Genomic DNA, 20,612 nt, shown 5'->3' with positions numbered 1-20,612 from the left:
GAACTGTCAACTGTCGGACCTTATATAGACAGATGTGCGCCAATCAATTAAATTTACCACAGGTGGACTCCAATCAAGTTGTAGAAACATCTCAAGGGTGATCAATGGAAACAGGATGCTCCTGAGCTCAAATAAAGTATTTGTTTTTCATTTTAATACATTTGGAAAAAATGTAAACTTGTTTTCGCTTTGTCATTATGGTATATTGTGTGTAGATTGATGAGGGGAAACATGTATTTCATACATTTTAGAATAAGGCTGTAATGTAACAAAATGTGGACAAAGGGGTCTGAATACTTTCCTTATGTCAGTTAAGATGGTGTCCTATGGAGACATAACATGCACAGTTTGAGCTACTCCAGGAAGTAACCTTGCAGGCTAGCTCATTGCTGCAACTTCTCATTGAGTAACTCCAATTGAAGTCGGACCAGTGTACTGCAGGCTGCCATTAGCAACTATATTAGCCTGTAACTTCTACTGTGTGGGATTTTAAAATAATCGGTTCAAGGACATACATCTGGCGTATTAGAAGCAAATATTGGAACAATGATTGTCTTAAAAAAACACACATCTCCCATGCAGACACCTGGAAACAGTGACACACATCCACATACACACACACACACACCAATAAATAGACAGTCCCACACACACACACACAAAGCCCTTCTAAACATCCACACATCCCTACACACCGTCAATGATGGGTGTCCCTGTCTGACTTGCACTGTCTCGCAGTCACTATGGAAACATGACCACGAGGACGTGTGAGAGGTGTGACCCAAGCTGCGGTGAGTGTTCCGGGGGCAGGGCTGATGGCTGTCTGAACTGTGCAGATGGACTGCTCTACCTGAGGAAACAGGGACACTGTCACTCCAGCTGTCCCCAGGGCCACTATCAGGACAGCCAGCACCACACCTGTGAGCCCTGTCACTCGAGCTGCAGAACCTGCTCAGGTAGGGAGGACAAGAGACGTGTGTGTGTGTGTGTGTGTGTGTGTGTGTGTGTGTGTGTGTGTGTGTGTGTGTGTGTGTGTGTGTGTGTGTGTGTGTGTGTGTGTGTGTGTGTGTGTGTGTGTGTGTGTGTGTGTGTGTGTGTGTGTGTGTGTGTGTGTGTGTGTGAGTCATTTTTTCACAGTTGGATCACAAGATACTTTGAAACCCAGTCAATACTTGTTACCATAATCATGAAGGGGCTGTTTCCCGGACCTGGACCCAGATTAAGCCTATTCGAGGACTGAAAGGTACTTTCGATGGAGATTTTTCATTGAGTATGCATTTTAGTCCAGAATTAGCCTTAATCTGGTCTGGGAAAAGTACATCAATCTGTTTTTGGCATTCACAAGTGATTGAATATCGACCTATTCCTAAAACAGAGAACGACGAGACAGATTTCCCAGTTAGCACATCTGATTCCTTAGAAGTTGTGGGAACGTATGTTTTTCGTTTCCCATTGGTTCTGGGAACAAAGCCATAAGTTTCCTGACCGGTAAAACAAAACGTTCTGAGAATGGAAGTGAACATGTTTCCCTGTTTTGGGAACGTACATTTTTAGGTTGCAGGGGGGTTCTGAGAATGTTTCACTATCGTTCCCAAAACCTTTCCTGGGACGTTTTTTTAATGTTCTGAGAATGGAAATTATAGGTGGTTTTAAGGTATTTAAATTACGTTCTGAGAACGTTTCAATAACACTGTTAGCTTAGTTTGGGTTAATTGTTTTAACCTCTAAGCACAGATGGGACACATGAAAATGTGTTTGCTTAGGCATTAATCATGCAAACACATTTATTTTTTCACTGTGGCACAGTGTCAGTGAAATTCAAACTTTTGATCTTCTGTTCTGTATCCATGGAATTAGTCAGTAGAATTGTTTATTTTTTTTACTCATTCAAAGCTGTTAATTTTAGCCTATTCAAATAGACCCCATTTTCAACAGAAACAAGCGCTCCTTAAGAATTTGGTTGATGATTCTTAAAGTGTTCTTTGAATCTTAATAATGTTTTCTTGTGTTTTTTTTATGGAAAGTTTTCTTAATGTTCTGGAAAACATGACTTTAACTAGAACCACGAGGAAACCTGCAGAAAACATTATGCTAAAGTACTGAAATTCCCAACCAGCTCTCAGTCTCCGAGTTCACATTCTTCACATTTTGAAGTTGTTCCAAACATCACATTTCTCAGTGTTTTTAAGGTTACGTTGAGACATTAACTTAATGGTTAAGGTAAGGGTTAAGGTTTGGGATAGGCTAAAACCTAAAAATTAAAACCACTTTGTATCACTGGATTCAAACATGCAATCTTTGGCACCAGAGTCAGATGCTTAGGCATTAACTCCAAAATGTTTTAAGGTTAGGGTTAAGTTTAGGCATTTACGCCAAAATCTTAAGGTTAGGCATTCATTCTGAATGGTTAAGGTTTGGGATAGGCTTAAAACACATCTCAAAAACAACTTTCTATCGCAGGATTCGAAGGTGCAACCTTTGGAACCAAAGGCAGATGCTTACGCCCATCTGCCATCCCCGCCCACAATGCCCTAGCAAAACCATAACCATAACAGAGTAACAGAGTTCACTAATGCCCCTAGTGGCCGGTTTCCACGTCATTCCCTGACATCTTCAGACATGGATGGACGTTGAATACTGATTTGTGTGGCCCGACTGGAAATTACCGCAGAAGAAAGTTGTTTCTTAATAATCTCTGAATGTTCTGAGAACATGGCTTTAAATAGAACCGTGAGGAAACCTGTAGAAAACGTTATCCAGAAAGATTGAAATTCCCTCAGGAGAATGAACATTCTCTGAACTATTTGACAACATTTCCTAGTGTCAAACCATTGGGAGAATGTTCTTAGAACATGACCAAAATTGAAATGAAACGTCACCGCGTTTGAACTTTTTAAGAAAAATCTGTCCAAGTAAATGAAATACCAAGAACATTTTAGTTTTTGTCAAACGTGTTGAGAAGCCAAGCATCTATCCTGCATCATTCCCAGAAAGTTGTATGCAAAATAACCATAGGACAACCACACTCTCACCAAGCTCTCAGAAACATATGGTTCTCAGAATGTTATCTGTTAGCTGATTTGTGTCTTTAAATTGACTAACTAAATCCAACAGGAAAAAAAAAACAATGCACTGGAATGTCATGCCATCTACGCTACAGTCCAAGTGCCCAACATTGTAATTGTCCCATATTTCCAGGAAAAGGATCTCAGGCGTGTGACTTGTGTCACATGGGCTACACGCTGTCAGACGGAATGTGTGAGTCCCACTGCAACATGGGTCAATACCCCGTGCTACAGGTAACCACGAATACCCATTTACTCACCACTCACCATCTCTGTACTGTATAATGTGCTTTAGTCACATATGTCAGGCTTGACACACTCCCTGATGTCAATGAGTCACAAAAAAAGTTGCATACGTCCTGATGTCAATACAGAAATGAGTGCAGTGTTAAATGACTGATTTAACTTAAACGTGTTTGATCGATAGTTGTTAGTGTTGTTTGGCTGGAGAACGGTACCTCGTTACCGGGTAGAAATGTGCCCCTAGTTAAAAGGCAGGTTTGTGGCTCTCAAGGACCGGTGCTCTGCACCCTTGACTTAAACTTACCTTGTCCTTTCACATCTGCACATGTGCATTATAGCATGTAGCGGGGCTAGGAGTTAGAGGTGGGGCCTGTGTGCTGATTCCTCGCGTCTTCTCTCCTTGACTCCTTCTCAAAACACATTGGAGAAGGTCCAAGGGGAGAAATATTCTGAGGAGGAGGCAGGGAAGAGGACACAAGGATAGAGAATTGAGACTCACCCCCTGTTTCTTTGTTGAGTTATCAAGGAAAATAGATTTGAGATTCATCCTGTTTGTGTGACAGCCTGTCCACTTGTGGTCTTCTGGCCAGGATTGTGAGGACTGTGACGATTCCTGTCTGGACTGTCGCGGACCTGGTCCATACAACTGCACCATTTGTCCTGCCCATGCCATCCTCACAGCCGGGGGACGCTGTCTGCTCTGCTGTCAGAACGACATGCTAGTAGAGGGAGATTCCAAAGCGCAGCAGCAGCAGCAGCAAGAATGCTGCAACTGCACTGAGACAAGAGGTGGGCTCAGGGCTCTGTTCCAATATACATACCACTTAGAATGAAGCAGACCAGAGTTCAAATACTATAACATTCAAAGTACTTTAGCTGTGCTTGATTGAACTTACCTGGTGCTGTCGAACAGGTAGAAAAGTGCAAACCTCACCCATCTGGCAATCCAGCCATGGTTAAAGCAAACACTAAGAGGATTTGAACGATTTTATTTAAACCCAGGTCTGGAATGAGTTTATAGTAACAGGTATCATGTTCATGTATTCAACCACCCGATCACGTCTGTTGTCTTTCTCTCCGGTCTACAGGGAGTGCGTCCTCAGCACTAACCTGGCCTTCCGCAATGATGAAGAGGAGTCAGCCGGGAACATGGCGCTCTTCATCATCACCTCCATCCTACTGCTGCTGGGCCTGGGTACCATAGTTTTCCTCATCCGGCGCTCCCGCTCCAAGAGCCCCTCCCTCCCCGACCCCATCACGGCCCCCCGTGGCTACGAGAAGCTGGGTGGCGGGCATCATAATACCACATCCGCCGGGCACGCCAGTTCCAGCGGGCATTTCCGCGAGGCCCAGTTGGTGGATCTCACTGAGCGCTACGGGAATAAGGATGAGGAAGATGAGGACGAAGATGAGGACATTGTGTACATGGGTCAGGATGGAACGGTCTACAGGAAGTTCAGGTACGGACAGCCAGGGAATGATAATGACGACGAGCTGGAGTACGATGATGAGAGCTATACATTTCGCTGATGAGTGATTTTACACTTTTTCTACAGATCTACCTCTTTCTTCCTTTTTCTCTCTACCTCTTTATTTTCTCTCTCTGACTAGATCTTTCCCTCCGGGCTTGCATCCATTTTATTTGTCCTCCTTCGATATTCAGTTAAAACAAGAATGAATAGCTATTTCATACTGAGGGGTGTTTAAAACAAATGCTGTTCATTCACAAAACTGTATGTTCTAGTCAATGACCAGTTATTTTTAACATTTATGGGAAATGTATATTTTATTTTGTTGTGTCTTTTGGTTTATTTTGTGTGTGGCTTCAACCATGAAGCCCGTAAAACAATATCCTATTTGTCGTAAAAATTGGTTTCAAAATGGTGTTACTCCTCTTTGTAATTGTGGTGGTTTTGAAGTTTTTAATACGGGCTCTATTCAGTCTGGAATCGATGAAGCGTTACAGATTTCACAAAATAAATGTTAAGGTCATTTCCGATTGAGCCGACATATGCAGCGTTTACCCTGAACGCAGTCTCCGCTAACTCGGGAACACTGCCTTTACATTTAAACCCAGCTGTGACGCTGATGGAGTGGAGTCCTAACACTTTCAGACCTATGGTTTTGCCACTTGTCTATTGTATAATTTACTTTGCAGTCATTGACTTTTGATTAGCAAATATTGTGTTGTTATTCAAATAAAGTTGAATTGAATTTGAAGAAATGATATGCGATAACACTAATAGAGACACAAATGTGTCGCATTGATACGGCACCAAAAGAAAGAAAACGGGACAACCTGTACTTATTCAATAAGAAATGCTCATTTTCATCGCACGCCCTAATGAATATGACCCTGGTGTTGTGGTAGAAAGGTCAATGGTATAGATGGATAGATGGAACGTGAGGGAAAAGCACAGGAGCAATGCTCGGAGTAAAAGTTGTATTTATTGATATAGTGTTCCATCATATAACACATTTTACACACAATGTAGAAGAGCCCTGGGTCAAAGAGCCACCGAGCATCTGAGGAAGCATGCATTGGAACACGCACACACACTGACACACACAGTACGCGATATTGTGCTTTACACAGAGACCCCCGCTTCTCTCTCTCTCTGTCCTCCACTTGAGGTCATATCCTGTTTGGTGCAGAGACAAGAGCCCTAGATGGTGAATATGTCTGACGGAAACACACTGACAGGACACACGCACATACACACACACACACACATCAGACTCGACTCTCACAGGACCTGAAAAGACATGCTCTCACAATGTAATGATAGCTTGTTTTCACACATTCACTTAGTTACACACAAATATAATTCATTATATTTCCGTGGTTACTCTTGTCATCCACTGTTCGTCAGATTGATTCAAAGTGAAAACATCTAGGGATTTATCTGTCCAACACTCTCATCAAGATCCAAATGATTTTCAGATGTAAAAAAAGATTGATGAGACGCGTTACTTGGTCGTTTCCTAAGGGGATTGGATTTTAGCATGTCACAGATATGTGAGATTGATTTCGACGTACCGTCATTGATGTGATGTCTCAAGGACATAATGACTTGTCTAAATCCAAGATGGACAATATTAGTGCTTCACCACTTCTCATGCATTATTACCAAAGTACAACATTAAAACTTTGAATGGACGTGTGTACTGCACTGTGAGTGACCACATCATATTTATGTCCTTCACAAACTATCATGGTAATGTGGATTTACTGTCAAGTATCCCAGTAGTCTCATCGTGGGGATTATTAATACTGGTCCTGGGCAACCTGCATGAGTGCACATTTTTGTTCCAACCCAGCACTAACACACCTGATTATTCAACTCATCATCAAGACCATGGTGTGCTACCAGGTACGTTAGTGCTGGGAAGAAACAAAACAGTGCAACCTGTGGGTCCCAAAGACCAGCATTAAGAAACCCCACATGCTCATCTCTGGTCTGTCAGAGGTGTTATAGATGGATTTTACAGTGGTCTTCATAGGATCTACGTCTGAGTGCTAACAGGGAATATGGCGAGTCTTCATAGTCGACTCCACGTCGCACAAACACACGGGAATAGACCTTACAGTACATCTGTTTTTACTGCATCCAGCACACAAGACAATCATGAGTTTTCAAACAACGTGACATTCCATTTCGAGACGAGCATTCATTTCCACCGTTGTTGAATGCCACTTTGTCTAGGAGTTGTTCGCGTTGGTTTTATCGGCTCTGCAGAGGAAGAGACGCCAAGGAAACGAGAGGCATTAATGTTAGAGTATGCATCCCACGTGGGACCCTATTCCCCTCTATAGTGCCCTACTTTTGATCAGGTCCTGGTAGTGTGCTATATATTGAATAGGGTGCCGTATGGGATGCACTGTTGGAATGTTTATATGAAGGACAGACAAGCCAGACAAGGCCATCTCTCTTCAGACTGCACTTAAACAAGTAGCTTTAGTGGTCTTACTTACTCACTCAGGTCTCCCCGGCGTCGGCTCGGGTCCCTGGAGGAAACTGCTCACTCTGCAGAAGAAAGGAAGAGAAAGAATAAACGTCAGACGGGAATCTACGGTGCAGTGGTAAAATATGTCGTGGGCTACATATTGAATCGATGGTATGCATGTGTCTTTTGTCAGGAAGGCAGAGCCAAATATGGTCAAATGAGTATGTTTCTCATTGGAATTCTACATCATGTTCTCAGACTTGTCTCATTTACCATCCGTGATATATCACCATTATTAATCATATGATCGTAATCTATGGTTTGTTGATGTGGATGACAAATGCGCTGCGAGGTGCATTTATCACATTTTCATATAATTGCATTATGAAAGTGGTCAGAGCAAAACCCACAGCAGTGGAGTAGGCTCTCATCCAACATAAAAGCATTTCTGATCTTAAACAGGATCACTTGATAAATGGGAGTCTGGCTAAGAGAGAACAGAAGTGGGGATACATAGTTTCTGTTTCTGCAGCCATATAGTAATGAGGGGCAAAAATCTATGCTCACGTTGAGCTCACCGCCGCTTCCTTCAGCTCCTCGTCAAGACTGGGGATGAGAGTTGACAACAGAAGATAAATTGAGAGTCAGTTACAGGTCACAGGAGAGGAGGGGAAATGGAATGATATGGAAGAGGGGGAGAGGAAGGGAATGGAAGGCGAGGAGGGGAGAGGAGGATGAAAGGGAGTGGGGGGGGGGGTGGACTGGGCTCACCTAATGATGCACTCTGGGATGTGGACGTGTTCCATGGGGATGAGTTCCTGCAGCTCAGCCAGGCTGTTCACATACTTGATCTTATTGCTGAACTTGGTGCTGTGACAAAACAAGATATACATCGCTGTGAAAGAAGTATTTGCCCCCTTTCTAATGTTCTCTACTTTGCATATTTTTGATACTGAATGTTATCAGGTCTTCAACCAAAACCTATGATTCTGTTGAAGGGAACCTGAGTAAACAAATAACACAACAATTACAGTGCCTTGCGAAAGTATTCGGCCCCCTTGAACTTTGCGACCTTTTGCCACATTTCAGGCTTCAAACATAAAGATATAAAACTGTATTTTTTTGTGAAGAATCAACAACAAGTGGGACACAATCATGAAGTGGAACGACATTTATTGGATATTTCAAACTTTTTTAACAAATCAAAAACTGAAAAATTGGGCGTGCAAAATTATTCAGCCCTCTTAAGTTAATACTTTGTAGCGCCACCTTTTGCTGCGATTACAGCTGTAAGTCGCTTGGGGTATGTATCTATCAGTTTTGCACATCGAGAGACTGAAATTTTTTCCCATTCCTCCTTGCAAAACAGCTCGAGCTCAGTGAGGTTGGATGGAGAGCATTTGTGAACAGCAGTTTTCAGTTCTTTCCACAGATTTTCGATTGGATTCAGGTCTGGACTTTGACTTGGCCATTCTAACACCTGGATATGTTTATTTTTGAACCATTCCATTGTAGATTTTGCTTTATGTTTTGGATCATTGTCTTGTTGGAAGACAAATCTCCGTCCCAGTCTCAGGTCTTTTGCAGACTCCATCAGGTTTTCTTCCAGAATGGTCCTGTATTTGGCTCCATCCATCTTCCCATCAATTTTAACCATCTTCCCTGTCCCTGCTGAAGAAAAGCAGGCCCAAACCATGATGCTGCCACCACCATGTTTGACAGTGGGGATGGTGTGTTCAGGGTGATGAGCTGTGTTGCTTTTACGCCAAACATAACGTTTTGCATTGTTGCCAAAAAGTTCAATTTTGGTTTCATCTGACCAGAGCACCTTCTTCCACATGTTTGGTGTGTCTCCCAGGTGGCTTGTGGCAAACTTTAAACAACACTTTTTATGGATATCTTTAAGAAATGGCTTTCTTCTTGCCACTCTTCCATAAAGGCCAGATTTGTGCAATATACGACTGATTGTTGTCCTATGGACAGAGTCTCCCACCTCAGCTGTAGATCTCTGCAGTTCATCCAGAGTGATCATGGGCCTCTTGGCTGCATCTCTGATCAGTCTTCTCCTTGTATGAGCTGAAAGTTTAGAGGGACGGCCAGGTCTTGGTAGATTTGCAGTGGTCTGATACTCCTTCCATTTCAATATTATCGCTTGCACAGTGCTCCTTGGGATGTTTAAAGCTTGGGAAATCTTTTTATATCCAAATACGGCTTTAAACTTCTTCACAACAGTATCTCGGACCTGCCTGGTGTGTTCCTTGTTCTTCATGATGCTCTCTGCGCTTTTAACGGACCTCTGAGACTATCACAGTGCAGGTGCAGTTATACGGAGACTTGATTACACACAGGTGGATTGTATTTATCATCATTAGTCATTTAGGTCAACATTGGATCATTCAAAGATCCTCACTGACCTTCTGGAGAGAGTTTGCTGCACTGAAAGTAAAAGGGCTGAATAATTTTGCACGCCCAATTTTTCAGTTTTTGATTTGTTAAAAAAGTTTGAAATATCCAATAAATGTCGTTCCACTTCATGATTGTGTCCCACTTGTTGTTGATTCTTCACAAAAAAATACAGTTTTATATCTTTATGTTTGAAGCCTGAAATGTGGCAAAAGGTCGCAAAGTTCAAGGGGGCTGAATACTTTCGCAAGGCACTGTACATGCTTACTTCATTTATTTCATAAACAAAGCTATGCAACACCCAATGCCCCTGTGTGAAAAAAAGTAATTGCCCCCTTACACTGACTGGTTGTGCCACCTTTAGCTGCAATGACTCCAACCACACGCTTCCTGTAGCTGTTGATCAGTCTCTCAGGTCGCTGTGGAGGACTTATGGCCCGCTCTTCCAGGCAGAACTGCTTTAACTCGGCGACGTTTGTGGATTTTCAAGCACGAACTGCTCGTTTCAAGTCCTGCCACACCATCTCAATTGGGATTAGATCTGGACATTGACAAGGCCATTCCAACAAACAAACAAAAAAGCAGTTTTGTGTAGACTTAATTGTGTGTTTTGTGTCATTGTCATTCAGCTTCAGCTCACAGACAGATGGCCTGACATTCTCCTGTAGAATTCTCTGATCTAGTATGCTTTTTCCGTAAAGTGTTTTTGAAATCTGACACAGCGGTTGCATTAAGTCTATCTTTAATTCTGTGAATAACACTTGTATCTTTTATCAATATTTATTATGAGTATTTCTGCAAAATCACCGGATGTTTTTTGAATCAAAACATTACTGCACGTAACGCACCAATGTAAACTGAGATTTTTGGATATAAATATGCACATTATCGAACAAAACATACATGTATTATGTAACATAATGTCCAATGAGTGTCATCTGATGAAGATCATCAAAGGTTAGTGATTCATTTTATCTATATTTCTGCTTTTTGTGACTCCTATCTTTGACTGGACTTGTTAATGTGTGAAAGTTACATATTTCTAAAAAATATTTTAGAATTTCACACGCTGCCTTTTCATTGGAATGTTGTCGAGGGGTTCCGCTAGCGGAACTCCTGCACTAAAAAGGTTAAGGCCAAACCATCACACTACCACCACCATGCTTGACCATTGGTATAAGGTTCTTACTGTGGAATGCAGTGTTTGATTTCCGACAGGCATAATGGGACCTATGTCAAAAAATGGGACCCAGGCCATCCGTCTGTGATCTGAAGCTGAAGTCATGCAGCAAGACAATGATTCAAAACACACAATCAGGTCGACATTAACTCTTTTTTTTTTAAGCAACAAATTTGAAGTTTTGGATTGGCCTCGTCAAAGTCCAGACCTAATCCCAATTGAGATGTTGAGGCAGGACTTGAAACGAGCAGTTCATGCTTGAAAACCCCCAAATGTTACTGAGTCAAAGCGGTTCTGCATGCAAGAGTGGGCAAAACAATTCTCCACAGCGATGTGAGAGACTGATCAACAATAAATTACTGTCATGTATGCTACATTTCAATCCCTGTGTAATGAAATATGCTCCGAGATTTCTTTACTTAGAACAGAGTAATTATTGTGTGTGTTTACCTGATGAAGGGCCGAGTGAGGGCTAGTACGGTCCGTATAAACCAGGACGGGTGGACGATGATGAAGGATTTCAAATTCTTCCTGAGCCTGAAACCAAACATTCATCAACATTCTTATATTGAGTACATTTGTGTGATGTGGCATGCTACGATGTTATTACAGTTGACCACATGGGAAATAAGTACACGTAAATCCTTTCACATATTACCCTGTGGGCCTGACTATCTCCCCCCCCCTTACACTTTTTCCATACAACAACAAAAAATCCATCAACTCATCCATAAATCAACCATATGTCAAATGACCTCCTGTCAATCATCTGGTAACACTTCTTGAGCCAGCCCAGTCCAGGCATCCTCCTGTGGGGCGTGGCTCCGTTCAAGTAGATGATCATATAGTCTTCCGCCACCATCAGCTCCAACGTGCTGATCACATACCTGAAGGCAGGATATACAGTAGGGGAGGTACACGTCAATCATGAACCGAGTGTATGATTTAGAACGCGTACAGGTAAAAGGTAAAGAGACGAGCATCATGGTGAATGATTGCGCTACATGGGTTAGATTAGAACCTTATCGCCGTTTAACCCTGTGAGACCCAGGCATAGATCCAAATGAGGAACAACATATTACCCTTCAGAAATACTTGTAATAGGCCTCTGATTATGAAAATAATATATTTTTTGACATGTTCTTGAAACATTGCAATAATGCAACATTGGGCTTCAATGTTAGGGAAAATGTGTGTTGGATGAAAAGCATTTACACTGTCTAATGGCAAAAAAATATATATATTTGAACAACTCGACCGATTTTATATTGTTGTCAAGAACATATTTTTTGAAAGGATAAACTATGTTTAGGGTTTTCTATGTATGGAGAACATCTAACTTACTTTTAGTAATATTTGGTTGTCCTTTCTGGCTTCATTTCGAGAGGTAACCTCCTATCTTACTACTTTACCATAAAATAGATGGTCATCAATGGCAGTATTCTGATCTCATAAACCACACATATATATATTTTTTAAAGTATTTATTGTAATGTGTAGAGGGGAGATCAAAGTTAGTCTTGAAGTATTTGGTTGTCCATATTTGCAGAATTTGGAAGGAAAACAATCTCTTTAACTTGTCTATCAATATATGAATGTGGCCCAATGTCTGTTTGGCAACCCTTTAAGCCCAATGTTGTGTTTCTGCAACACTTACAAAACCACCTCTAGCTGATAATCTTTGTTTCTCTATTTCTTTTTTCTATATAATCATTACATCTTAGAGAAATCAAGGGAAAAAAGTTATGTACTTGCATGGATGACTTACACTATATGCTTTTGTAGGGGACCAGTGTGGTCTCAGGCGAGTGGACAGTTTTCTAATGTTTCAGAAGCTACTGATCAAATCTAATGTTATTTGTCACATGCAACGGGTGTAGACTTAATCATGAAATGCTTACTTACAAGCATTTCCCAACGATGCAGAGTTAATAATAAAATCGGTCCCTTTTTTGTTTCCGCCTAAAATGACATATCCAAATCTAACTGCCCGTAGCTCAGGCCCTGAAGCGGGGATATACATATTCTTAATACCATTTGAAAGGAAACACTTTTTGTGGAAATGTGAAATGAATGTAGGAGAATATAACACATTCAGATCTGGTAAAAGAAAATACAAAGAAAACAAACTGAAACTTTGCAGTGTATATGCAAAGTTTCAGACTGATCCAATGAACCATTGTATTTGTGTTCAAAATTTTGGATCAAGACTGCCCAAATGTGCCTAATTGGTTTATTAATAACTTTTCAAGTTCATAACTGTGCACTCTCCTCAAGCAATAGTATGGTATTATTTCACTGTAATAGCTACTGTAAATTGGACAGTGCAGTTAGATTAACAAGAATTTAAGCTGATATAGCTTACGTTAACTCAACCGTCCCGTGGGGGACCCATCGATCCTGAAGAAGTTTTTAAAAAGTTATAATAAAAATAAAAATAGTACCATGAGGAATAAAATGCACAGGAATCGAGCTATATACAGGGAGTACAATTACCAGATCAATATGTAGAGGTATGAGGTATTTGTGGTAGATATGTACATACAGGCAAGGTAAAGTGACTAGGCATTAGGATAGATAATAATAAGAGTAAAATAAATAACAGAGTATCAGCAGCAGCATGTGTGCTTGTGTGCGTATGCATATATAGTGAATGTGTGTGGGCTTTGTGTGAGAGTGTCAGTATAGTGTGAGTGTGTATTTAAGAAATAAAGCATGGGGGGTGTGGTATATGGCCAATATACCACGGCTAAGGGCTGTTCTTATGTACGAAGCAACACAGAGTGCTAGGACACAGTTCTTAGCCGTGATATATCGGCCATATATCACAAACCCCCAAGGTTCCTTATTGCTATTATAAATTAGTTACCAACATAATTAAAAACAGTAAAAATAAATGTTTTGTCATACCCATGCTATACGGTCTATACTGTCAGCCAATCAGCATTCAGGGCTCGAAACACCCAGTTTATAAGTAGTGTTTATACAGTCTTTGTGAGTGTGCATAGAGTCAGTGCAGATAGTCTGGGTAACCATTAATGAACTAATTAGCAGTCTTATGGCCAGGTGAAGCTGGTTGAGAGAATGCCAAGTGTGCAAAGCGGTCATCAAGGCAAAGGGTGGCTACTTTAAAGAATCTCAAATATAAAATATATTTTGATTTGTTCAACACTTTTTTGGTTACTTCATGTTTCCATATGTGTTATTTCATAGTTTTGATGTCTTCACTATTATTATATACAATGTAGAAAATAGTAAAAATAAAGAAAATCACTTGAATGAGTAGGTGTGTCCAAACGTTTGACTGGTACTGTGCATCTGGGTCTAAGAAGATGCACTATGTAGTGTCTGACATTGTTTTTTTTAGTTTAGGAACGGTACAGGATGCAATTTAGGAAAAGTTCAATGATGGGTCTCGCAGGGTTAAGGGATTTTTTTTTGGGGGGGGGGGAATACAGACAGACTTAAGAACATGCAATATATCCTTTAAGAACTTTTCAATGAAAGGTGTATTTGTCAGGGGTACGTTGTAGGGTTCAGACAAGGAAATAGATTCAAGTCAGGAGCTCTGAGGATGAGGAGGATTCTAGGTGTAACTCACAGGAAGAGATGCTCCATGATTTCATGGTAGTCCTCACTGTCGCTGTCAGGGAGGAAACACGCCGCAAACACTATGATGGCGTTCACTCCATTTCCATAGTACCCTGATGAAGGAAACCCAAAACGTGTAAAGAAATATTCACATATGACCCACAGCACAACAGTTTATAAGAGCGCCCTGTCGAGAGGCTTGGTGCTGGGGTGTGGTGTTTGGCTGTTTGTTTGTTTTTCTCTGTCATCTGCCATCAGTATATATCACTGTGTGTCTGATTAGCCCTTTTAATGTATTATCCTGCAATTAAGCCCTATTACGTTCTATGAGATTAAAACACATTTTGTATGGAAGACGACCATCAAGAGAAAGGAGGCAAGAGAAGGTCTATAAAACCAAATAAAGGTATAAAACGGAGAACAACGACCAGAACTGTCCTGTACCTCCATGGGAGATAACTCTCTGGTAGGGCTCAATGATCTCCATGTTAATGCGGTGTTCCTGCTCTCCGATGACCACTGCCCTACACAGCTTCCCATCCCGACGCTCCTCCTCCGTGCTACATGTGGGAATCGGCTCGCACGGCTCCTTCTCCCCTGTTGGGGGTTCTGGTTTGGGGCAAAAGGCAGAAACACAGCTATTACAAAAACCAGATGCACTATAAATCGATTTCTAATCTACACAGCAGAAATATGATTGCAGAGAAATTAAGTATAAGGAATAACATTTTTTTTACATTTACATTTAAGTCATTTAGCAGACGCTCTGAAGTTCCAGCTTCCAAGTGGCGTAATATCTTATTTAGTGTATTAGTCTGTGTTTGAAAAAGCCCTACATAAGTGCACTATAGAGTTCCATTTGGGACGTACTCTTAGACCAGGGGTACTCAAGTACTATTTGAGAATGTCCGGTGACACAAATTTCCTATGTGGCAAAGGTCTGGATGGATTTGGTCATTTATCAACATAACAAACCTCCACCTTGCAACCAAACCGACCCCTCTTGTTGGCGGAGAGAAAATGTTGCAATTTTAAAGCTAATAAAAAAGTGGGTGTCGGGACCCGCGGTCCGTATTGACCCCATTCTGGGTTCAGATCCGGACCGCGGTCTGCCAGTTGAGTATGGAGGTCCTAGACTGACTAACCCTCCCAGTCCAGCTCATTGTCGGTGTAGTCCAGATAGTCTGCGTCATCGGGTGTGTCCAGGTCGTCCACGTTAATGTCAAGGTCGTCGGGCGTCTCTAGGGCGTCGTCCTCGCTCTGGTCCAATGAGAGGCTGATACATGGGGCGGAGAGCTTCTTCCTCTGGGACGGGCCACCTGGAGCACCCTGCAGGGGCAGCGAATTGGGAGGGGCTAGAGGGGAGGGAAGGGGAGGAGTCAGTGGAAATGTTAGAAGGCTCTATAATATATATATATATATATATATATATGAAGCCTTCTAACATTTGCTGACTCTCCATACTCTCCATGGAGTGTAGGGTTATGGCATTTTGGCTAGTTGTCCTCTTAAAAGCTACCAACCTGTGCTAAAGATGAAAAACAGTTTAACCTTAACATGATATAGCTGTAAGTAGCTTGTGTGTACGTATTATGAATGAGTTAATGCCTGTGTGAGTAACTAACCTCATCATGGTGCTGCATGTGAATGTGAGAGTGTGTCTAATTAACTGACAGCTTAGTTCTGCAGGCAGCCGCAGAGTAATGACGGCATAACAAACCCTCATCCCATACGGAGTTGCCGGTGGTTTGAGGCTCACCTGGTCTGCCCTCGGCCCCCTCGGAGGTCGTCTTACTGTGAGACGCCAGGTCCATCCCTTCATCACCCAGGGGGACATTAAGACAACACATAGCAGACCAGTGACATTGAATACAGACCCAATAAACACAGGAGAGGCAAGTGTGTGTGTGTGTGTGTGTATGCGGTTCGCACCACAAGGACGAATAGAATTTGAACTTTGACAGGTTACACAGACACAATCCCCCCTACTGTGGTCCTTCAACCTCTACATTGCTGTGGAGAATCATCATACACAACAGTCCCTAATCTAGGACTCAATACAGCGTACCAGTGAGAGCCTGACTGTGTTTTGTGTTAGTCTGTTCATACACACACACACACACACACAGAAATGAGTGAACTCAGTTGGCAGTATTGTACAGTACACAGTCACATGCAAGCCATTTCCTACAGGCACACTGTCAGGACTGTGTCTCTATCATTGCTGCCGGGATGATTTCAATGACCACAGCAGAGGGGGAGAGAGGGAGAGGGAGGGCAGTGGAAGGAGTGTTGAGGATAAAGGTCATCAGATCTCTCCGCTGTGAATAATCCATCTATTCTAGCAGGAGGCGGAGAGATGGATGGGGAGGGAAGAGGGTAAGGCTGTTACAGCATCAGCAGCCCCTTCTCTCTCTCTCTCCTCCGTCTCTCATCTGCTGACTCAAATGTCCACACGCTTACTCGAGCACAGATTGGGCACAGATGTAAGTAAACCAACCGACACGTGCACTCACGCACATTAAAATGATCCTGGTTTCTTTTTCAGATGGGAGAAGACAAATCTGATTGCATTAGCAAATACGACAAAAAGAAAAACGCTGATCAGAATAGCTGATTTCTGAACAGCAATGATGAATTACATAAGCTTCTGCTGATGCTGAATCACACACACAGACACACACGCGTGCATGCATACGATAGGTATAACAAGATCGGCATCAGCTGCTTTACTTCAGGGAGGATGCTGAGCCACCTCATACATAGTGCAGTACAGGACCACAGTGCTGATGACAGCAGCCCCTCCCTCTCCATTATCTCTTCCTGTCTCTAGAAAATAAATACGTCTCTCTTCTCCTTTTTCTTTATTTTTCATCACATTAAATCCATCTACTCACCACTACTGGGGCACAGGAATCTCTGTCCTTCTCTGTCTTAGAGCATGGATGTATTTCAGCTGTATCTCACACTTTTTCTCTCTTCCTCCCAGGCTCTTGGTAGAGATGCTCAGCTTAGAAAAAGCTAACAGCTTCCACCATTTTGTGGTCACATGACCCAGGCTAGCTCCAAATAAGGCCAATCACCTGCTTCTACAGCTCTGTGCAGCAGCTGGCTCTGGCAGTGCAGCTGTGAGTGTGAGTGTTATTATTTGAGGCCAACTGAGAGGAGATGTGTAAAATTTTGTACAACTGAAAGAGGTTTTATTATCCCTCAGGGCTAAAAGAGAAACAATGAGTTGAAAGGAAGCTAATGAATGCAGTAGAATTACAATGAATTCCTTGCCAGTACTATTTACAAGACATTCAATATACAGTGCATTAGGAAAGTATCCAGACCCCTGGAATTTTACATCCTTATTCTAAAATGGATTAAATTGTTTTTTCCCCCTCATCAATCGACACACAATACTCCATAATGATAAAGCAAAAAGAGTTTTTTAGAAATGTTAGCAAATGTATATAAAAAAAATGGAATTTCACATTTACATAAGAAAAGCAAATTTTTTGTCTATTAAAATAACATCAAATTGATCAGAAATACAGTGTAGACATTGTTAATGTTGTAAATAACTATTGTAGCTGGAAATGACACATTTTTAATTGAATATCTCCATAGGCGTTCAGAGGCCCATTATCAGCAACCATCACTCCTGGGTTCCAATGGCACGTTGTGTTAACTAATCAGAGTTTATCATTTTAAACGGCTAATTGATCATTAGAAAACCCTTTTGCAATTATGTTAGCACAGCTGAAAACTGTTGTTCTGATTTAAAGAAGCAATAAAACGTGCATTATTTAGACTAGTTGAGTATCTGGAGCATTTGCATTTGTGGGTTCGATTACAGGCTCAAAATGGCTAGAAACAAAGACTTTCTTCTGAAATTCGTCAGTCTATTCTTGTTCTGAGAAATGAAGGCTATTCCAAGTGAGAAATTGGCAAGAAACTGAAGATCTCGTACAAAGCTGTGTACTACTCCCTTCACAGAACAGCACAAACTGGCTCTAACCAGAATAGAAGGTGGAGTAGGAGGCCCCGGGGCACAACTGAGCAAGTGGACAAGTACATTAGTGTCTAGTTTGAGAAACAGATGCCTCACAAGTCCTCAACTGGAAGCTTCATTAAATAGTACCCACAAAACACCAGTCTCAACGTCAACAGTGAAGAGGCAACTCCAGGATGCTGGCGACTCCAGGATGCTGATACAACAACTGAGACATAAACTGAAAAGGTTCCACAGATATGTGACTAACAGATATGGAATAATGTGTCCCTGAAAAAAGGGGGGGAGGAGATCAAAATCAAAAGTAACAGTCAGTATCTGGTGTGGCCACCAGCTGCATTAAGTACTGCATTGAATCTCCCCCTCATGGACTGCACCAGATTTGCTAGTTCTTGCTGTGAGATGTCACCCCACTCTTCTACCAAGGCACCTGCAAGTTCCCGGACATTTCTGGGGGGAATGGCCCTAGCCCTCACCCTCCAATCCAACAGGTCTCAGGCGTGCTCAATGGGATTGATATCCGGGCTCTTCGCTAGCTATGGCAGAACATTGACATTCCTGTCTTGCAGGAAATCACGCACAGAACGAGCAGTATGGCTTGTGGCATTGTCATGCTGGAGGGTCATGTCAGGATGAGCCTGCAAGAAGGGTACCACATGAGGGAGGAGGATGTCTTCCCTGTAACGCACAGCGTTGAGATTGCCTGCAATGACAACAAGCTTCCGATGATGCTGTGACACACCGCCCTAGACCATGACGGACCATCCACTTCCAAATCGATCCCGCTCCAGAGTACAGGCCTCGGTGTAATGCTCATTCCTTCGACGATAAACGCGAATCCGACCATCCACCCTGGTGAGACAAAACCGCGACTCGTCAGTGAAGAGCACTTTTTGCCAGCCCTGTCTGGTCCAGCGATGGTGGGTTTGTGCCCATAGGCAACGTTGTTGCTGGTGATGTCTGGTGAGGAGATGCCTTACAACAGGCCTACAAGCCCTCAGTCCAGCCTCTCTCAGCCTATTGTGGATAGTCTGAGCACTGATGGAGGGATTGTGAGTTCCTGGTGTAACTCGGGCAGTTGTTGTTGCCATCCTGTACCTGTCCCGCAGGTGTGATGTTCGGATGTACCGATCCTTTGCAGGTGTTGTTACACGTGGTCTGCCACTGTGAGGACGAACCGCTGTCCGTCCTGTCTTCCTTTAGCGCTGTCTAAGGCATCTCGCAGTACGGACATTGCAATTTATTGCCCTGGCCACATCTGCAGTCCTCATGCCTCCTTGCAGCATTCCTAAGGCACGTTCACGCAGATGAGCAGGGACCCTGAGCATCTTTCTTCTGGTGTTCTTCAGTCAGTAGAAAGGGCTCTTTAGTGTCCTAAGTTTTCATAACTGTGACCTTAATTGCCTACCATCTGTTAGGCTCTTAACAACCGTTCCACGGGTGCATGTTCATTAATTGTTTATTGTTCATTGAACAAGCATGGGAAACAGTGTTTAACCCCTTTACAATGATGATCTGTGAAGTTATTTGGATTTTTACAAAATACCTTTGAAAGACAGGGTCCTGAAGAAGGGATGTTTCTTTTTTTGCTGAGTTTATTTCAGAGGCATAATCAATCAATGTACATGCAAAAACATAGTTGTTGACATAAGCAATAAAAAAAATCAACCTTCAATATAGCACGCTGGGAAATATGATATTGATGGGCGTGGTTTTGGTTTGATACTGGTTGTTTACACCAACACTTACAACGTTCATTTACCACCTGAATCAACACTAGAAATGTAACACTGAAGAATCAACACTATCTAATATTCTGTGCATTAAATAGTCGCACACACTGGTTAGTAAACCATAAACCTTCCTTCTACATGGTTGGAACACCTTTCCCTGTGGAGATCCTCTTTGGACAGGTGCATGTTTGTTTGCTTAGTCACTCACCTCTGTTATTGGTCTCAGTCTCACCAGTTAAACGGGAAGAGGGTGAGAAAGGAGCTTTACCTGTTTGGCACAAAGTTCATTGCCACAATGTCCTGCCACCGCCACACCTGTGTGTGTGTGTGTGTGTGTACGCAAGTGGGTGTGTGCAAAAGAGGGAGTGTCAGACAAAGAACTGGGAGTACTGTATACAGTAATTAATTAACACACAATCTGGGTTATTCACAAAGCAAATAATGAGGTG

The 20,612-nt window shown here is 42.3% G+C and overlaps 2 protein-coding genes across 3 annotated transcripts in view; one reads left to right on the top strand and one right to left on the bottom strand.

The window, feature by feature from the left end:
- Window positions 1-5,763, top strand: part of pcsk5a (proprotein convertase subtilisin/kexin type 5a) — a 36,053-nt gene extending 30,290 nt beyond the window's left edge. The window contains exons 34-37 of the mRNA XM_065017631.1: window positions 739-956; window positions 3,199-3,299; window positions 3,899-4,113; window positions 4,397-5,763. Coding sequence (XP_064873703.1) covers window positions 739-956; window positions 3,199-3,299; window positions 3,899-4,113; window positions 4,397-4,838 — 976 coding nt within the window. The 3' untranslated portion in view covers window positions 4,839-5,763. The remainder of the gene's footprint in view (window positions 1-738; window positions 957-3,198; window positions 3,300-3,898; window positions 4,114-4,396) is intronic.
- Window positions 5,738-19,046, bottom strand: LOC115126799 (protein prune homolog 2-like). 2 transcript variants are annotated; one of them, XM_029656441.2, is made up of 11 exons: window positions 17,328-19,046; window positions 16,190-16,246; window positions 15,576-15,785; window positions 14,875-15,039; window positions 14,441-14,543; window positions 11,595-11,726; window positions 11,290-11,376; window positions 8,028-8,126; window positions 7,824-7,862; window positions 7,289-7,336; window positions 5,738-7,042 (listed from the first exon to the last, which is right to left on the bottom strand). In XM_029656441.2, the coding sequence occupies exons 2-11, from the start codon at window positions 16,242-16,244 to the stop codon at window positions 7,012-7,014; spliced, it is 969 nt and encodes a 322-aa protein (XP_029512301.1). In that variant the 5' UTR covers window positions 16,245-16,246; window positions 17,328-19,046; the 3' UTR covers window positions 5,738-7,011. The 2 variants fall into 2 exon arrangements, with proteins under 2 accessions (XP_029512301.1, XP_029512308.1); XM_029656448.2 differs by having other exon boundaries at window positions 7,285-7,336; window positions 17,328-19,044.
- Window positions 19,047-20,612: the final 1,566 nt, after the last annotated feature.

This window comes from Oncorhynchus nerka, linkage group LG4 (genome assembly GCF_034236695.1).
Source record: "Oncorhynchus nerka isolate Pitt River linkage group LG4, Oner_Uvic_2.0, whole genome shotgun sequence".
NCBI lineage: Eukaryota > Metazoa > Chordata > Actinopteri > Salmoniformes > Salmonidae > Oncorhynchus > Oncorhynchus nerka.
This window is presented reverse-complemented; position numbering and strand designations above follow the sequence as displayed.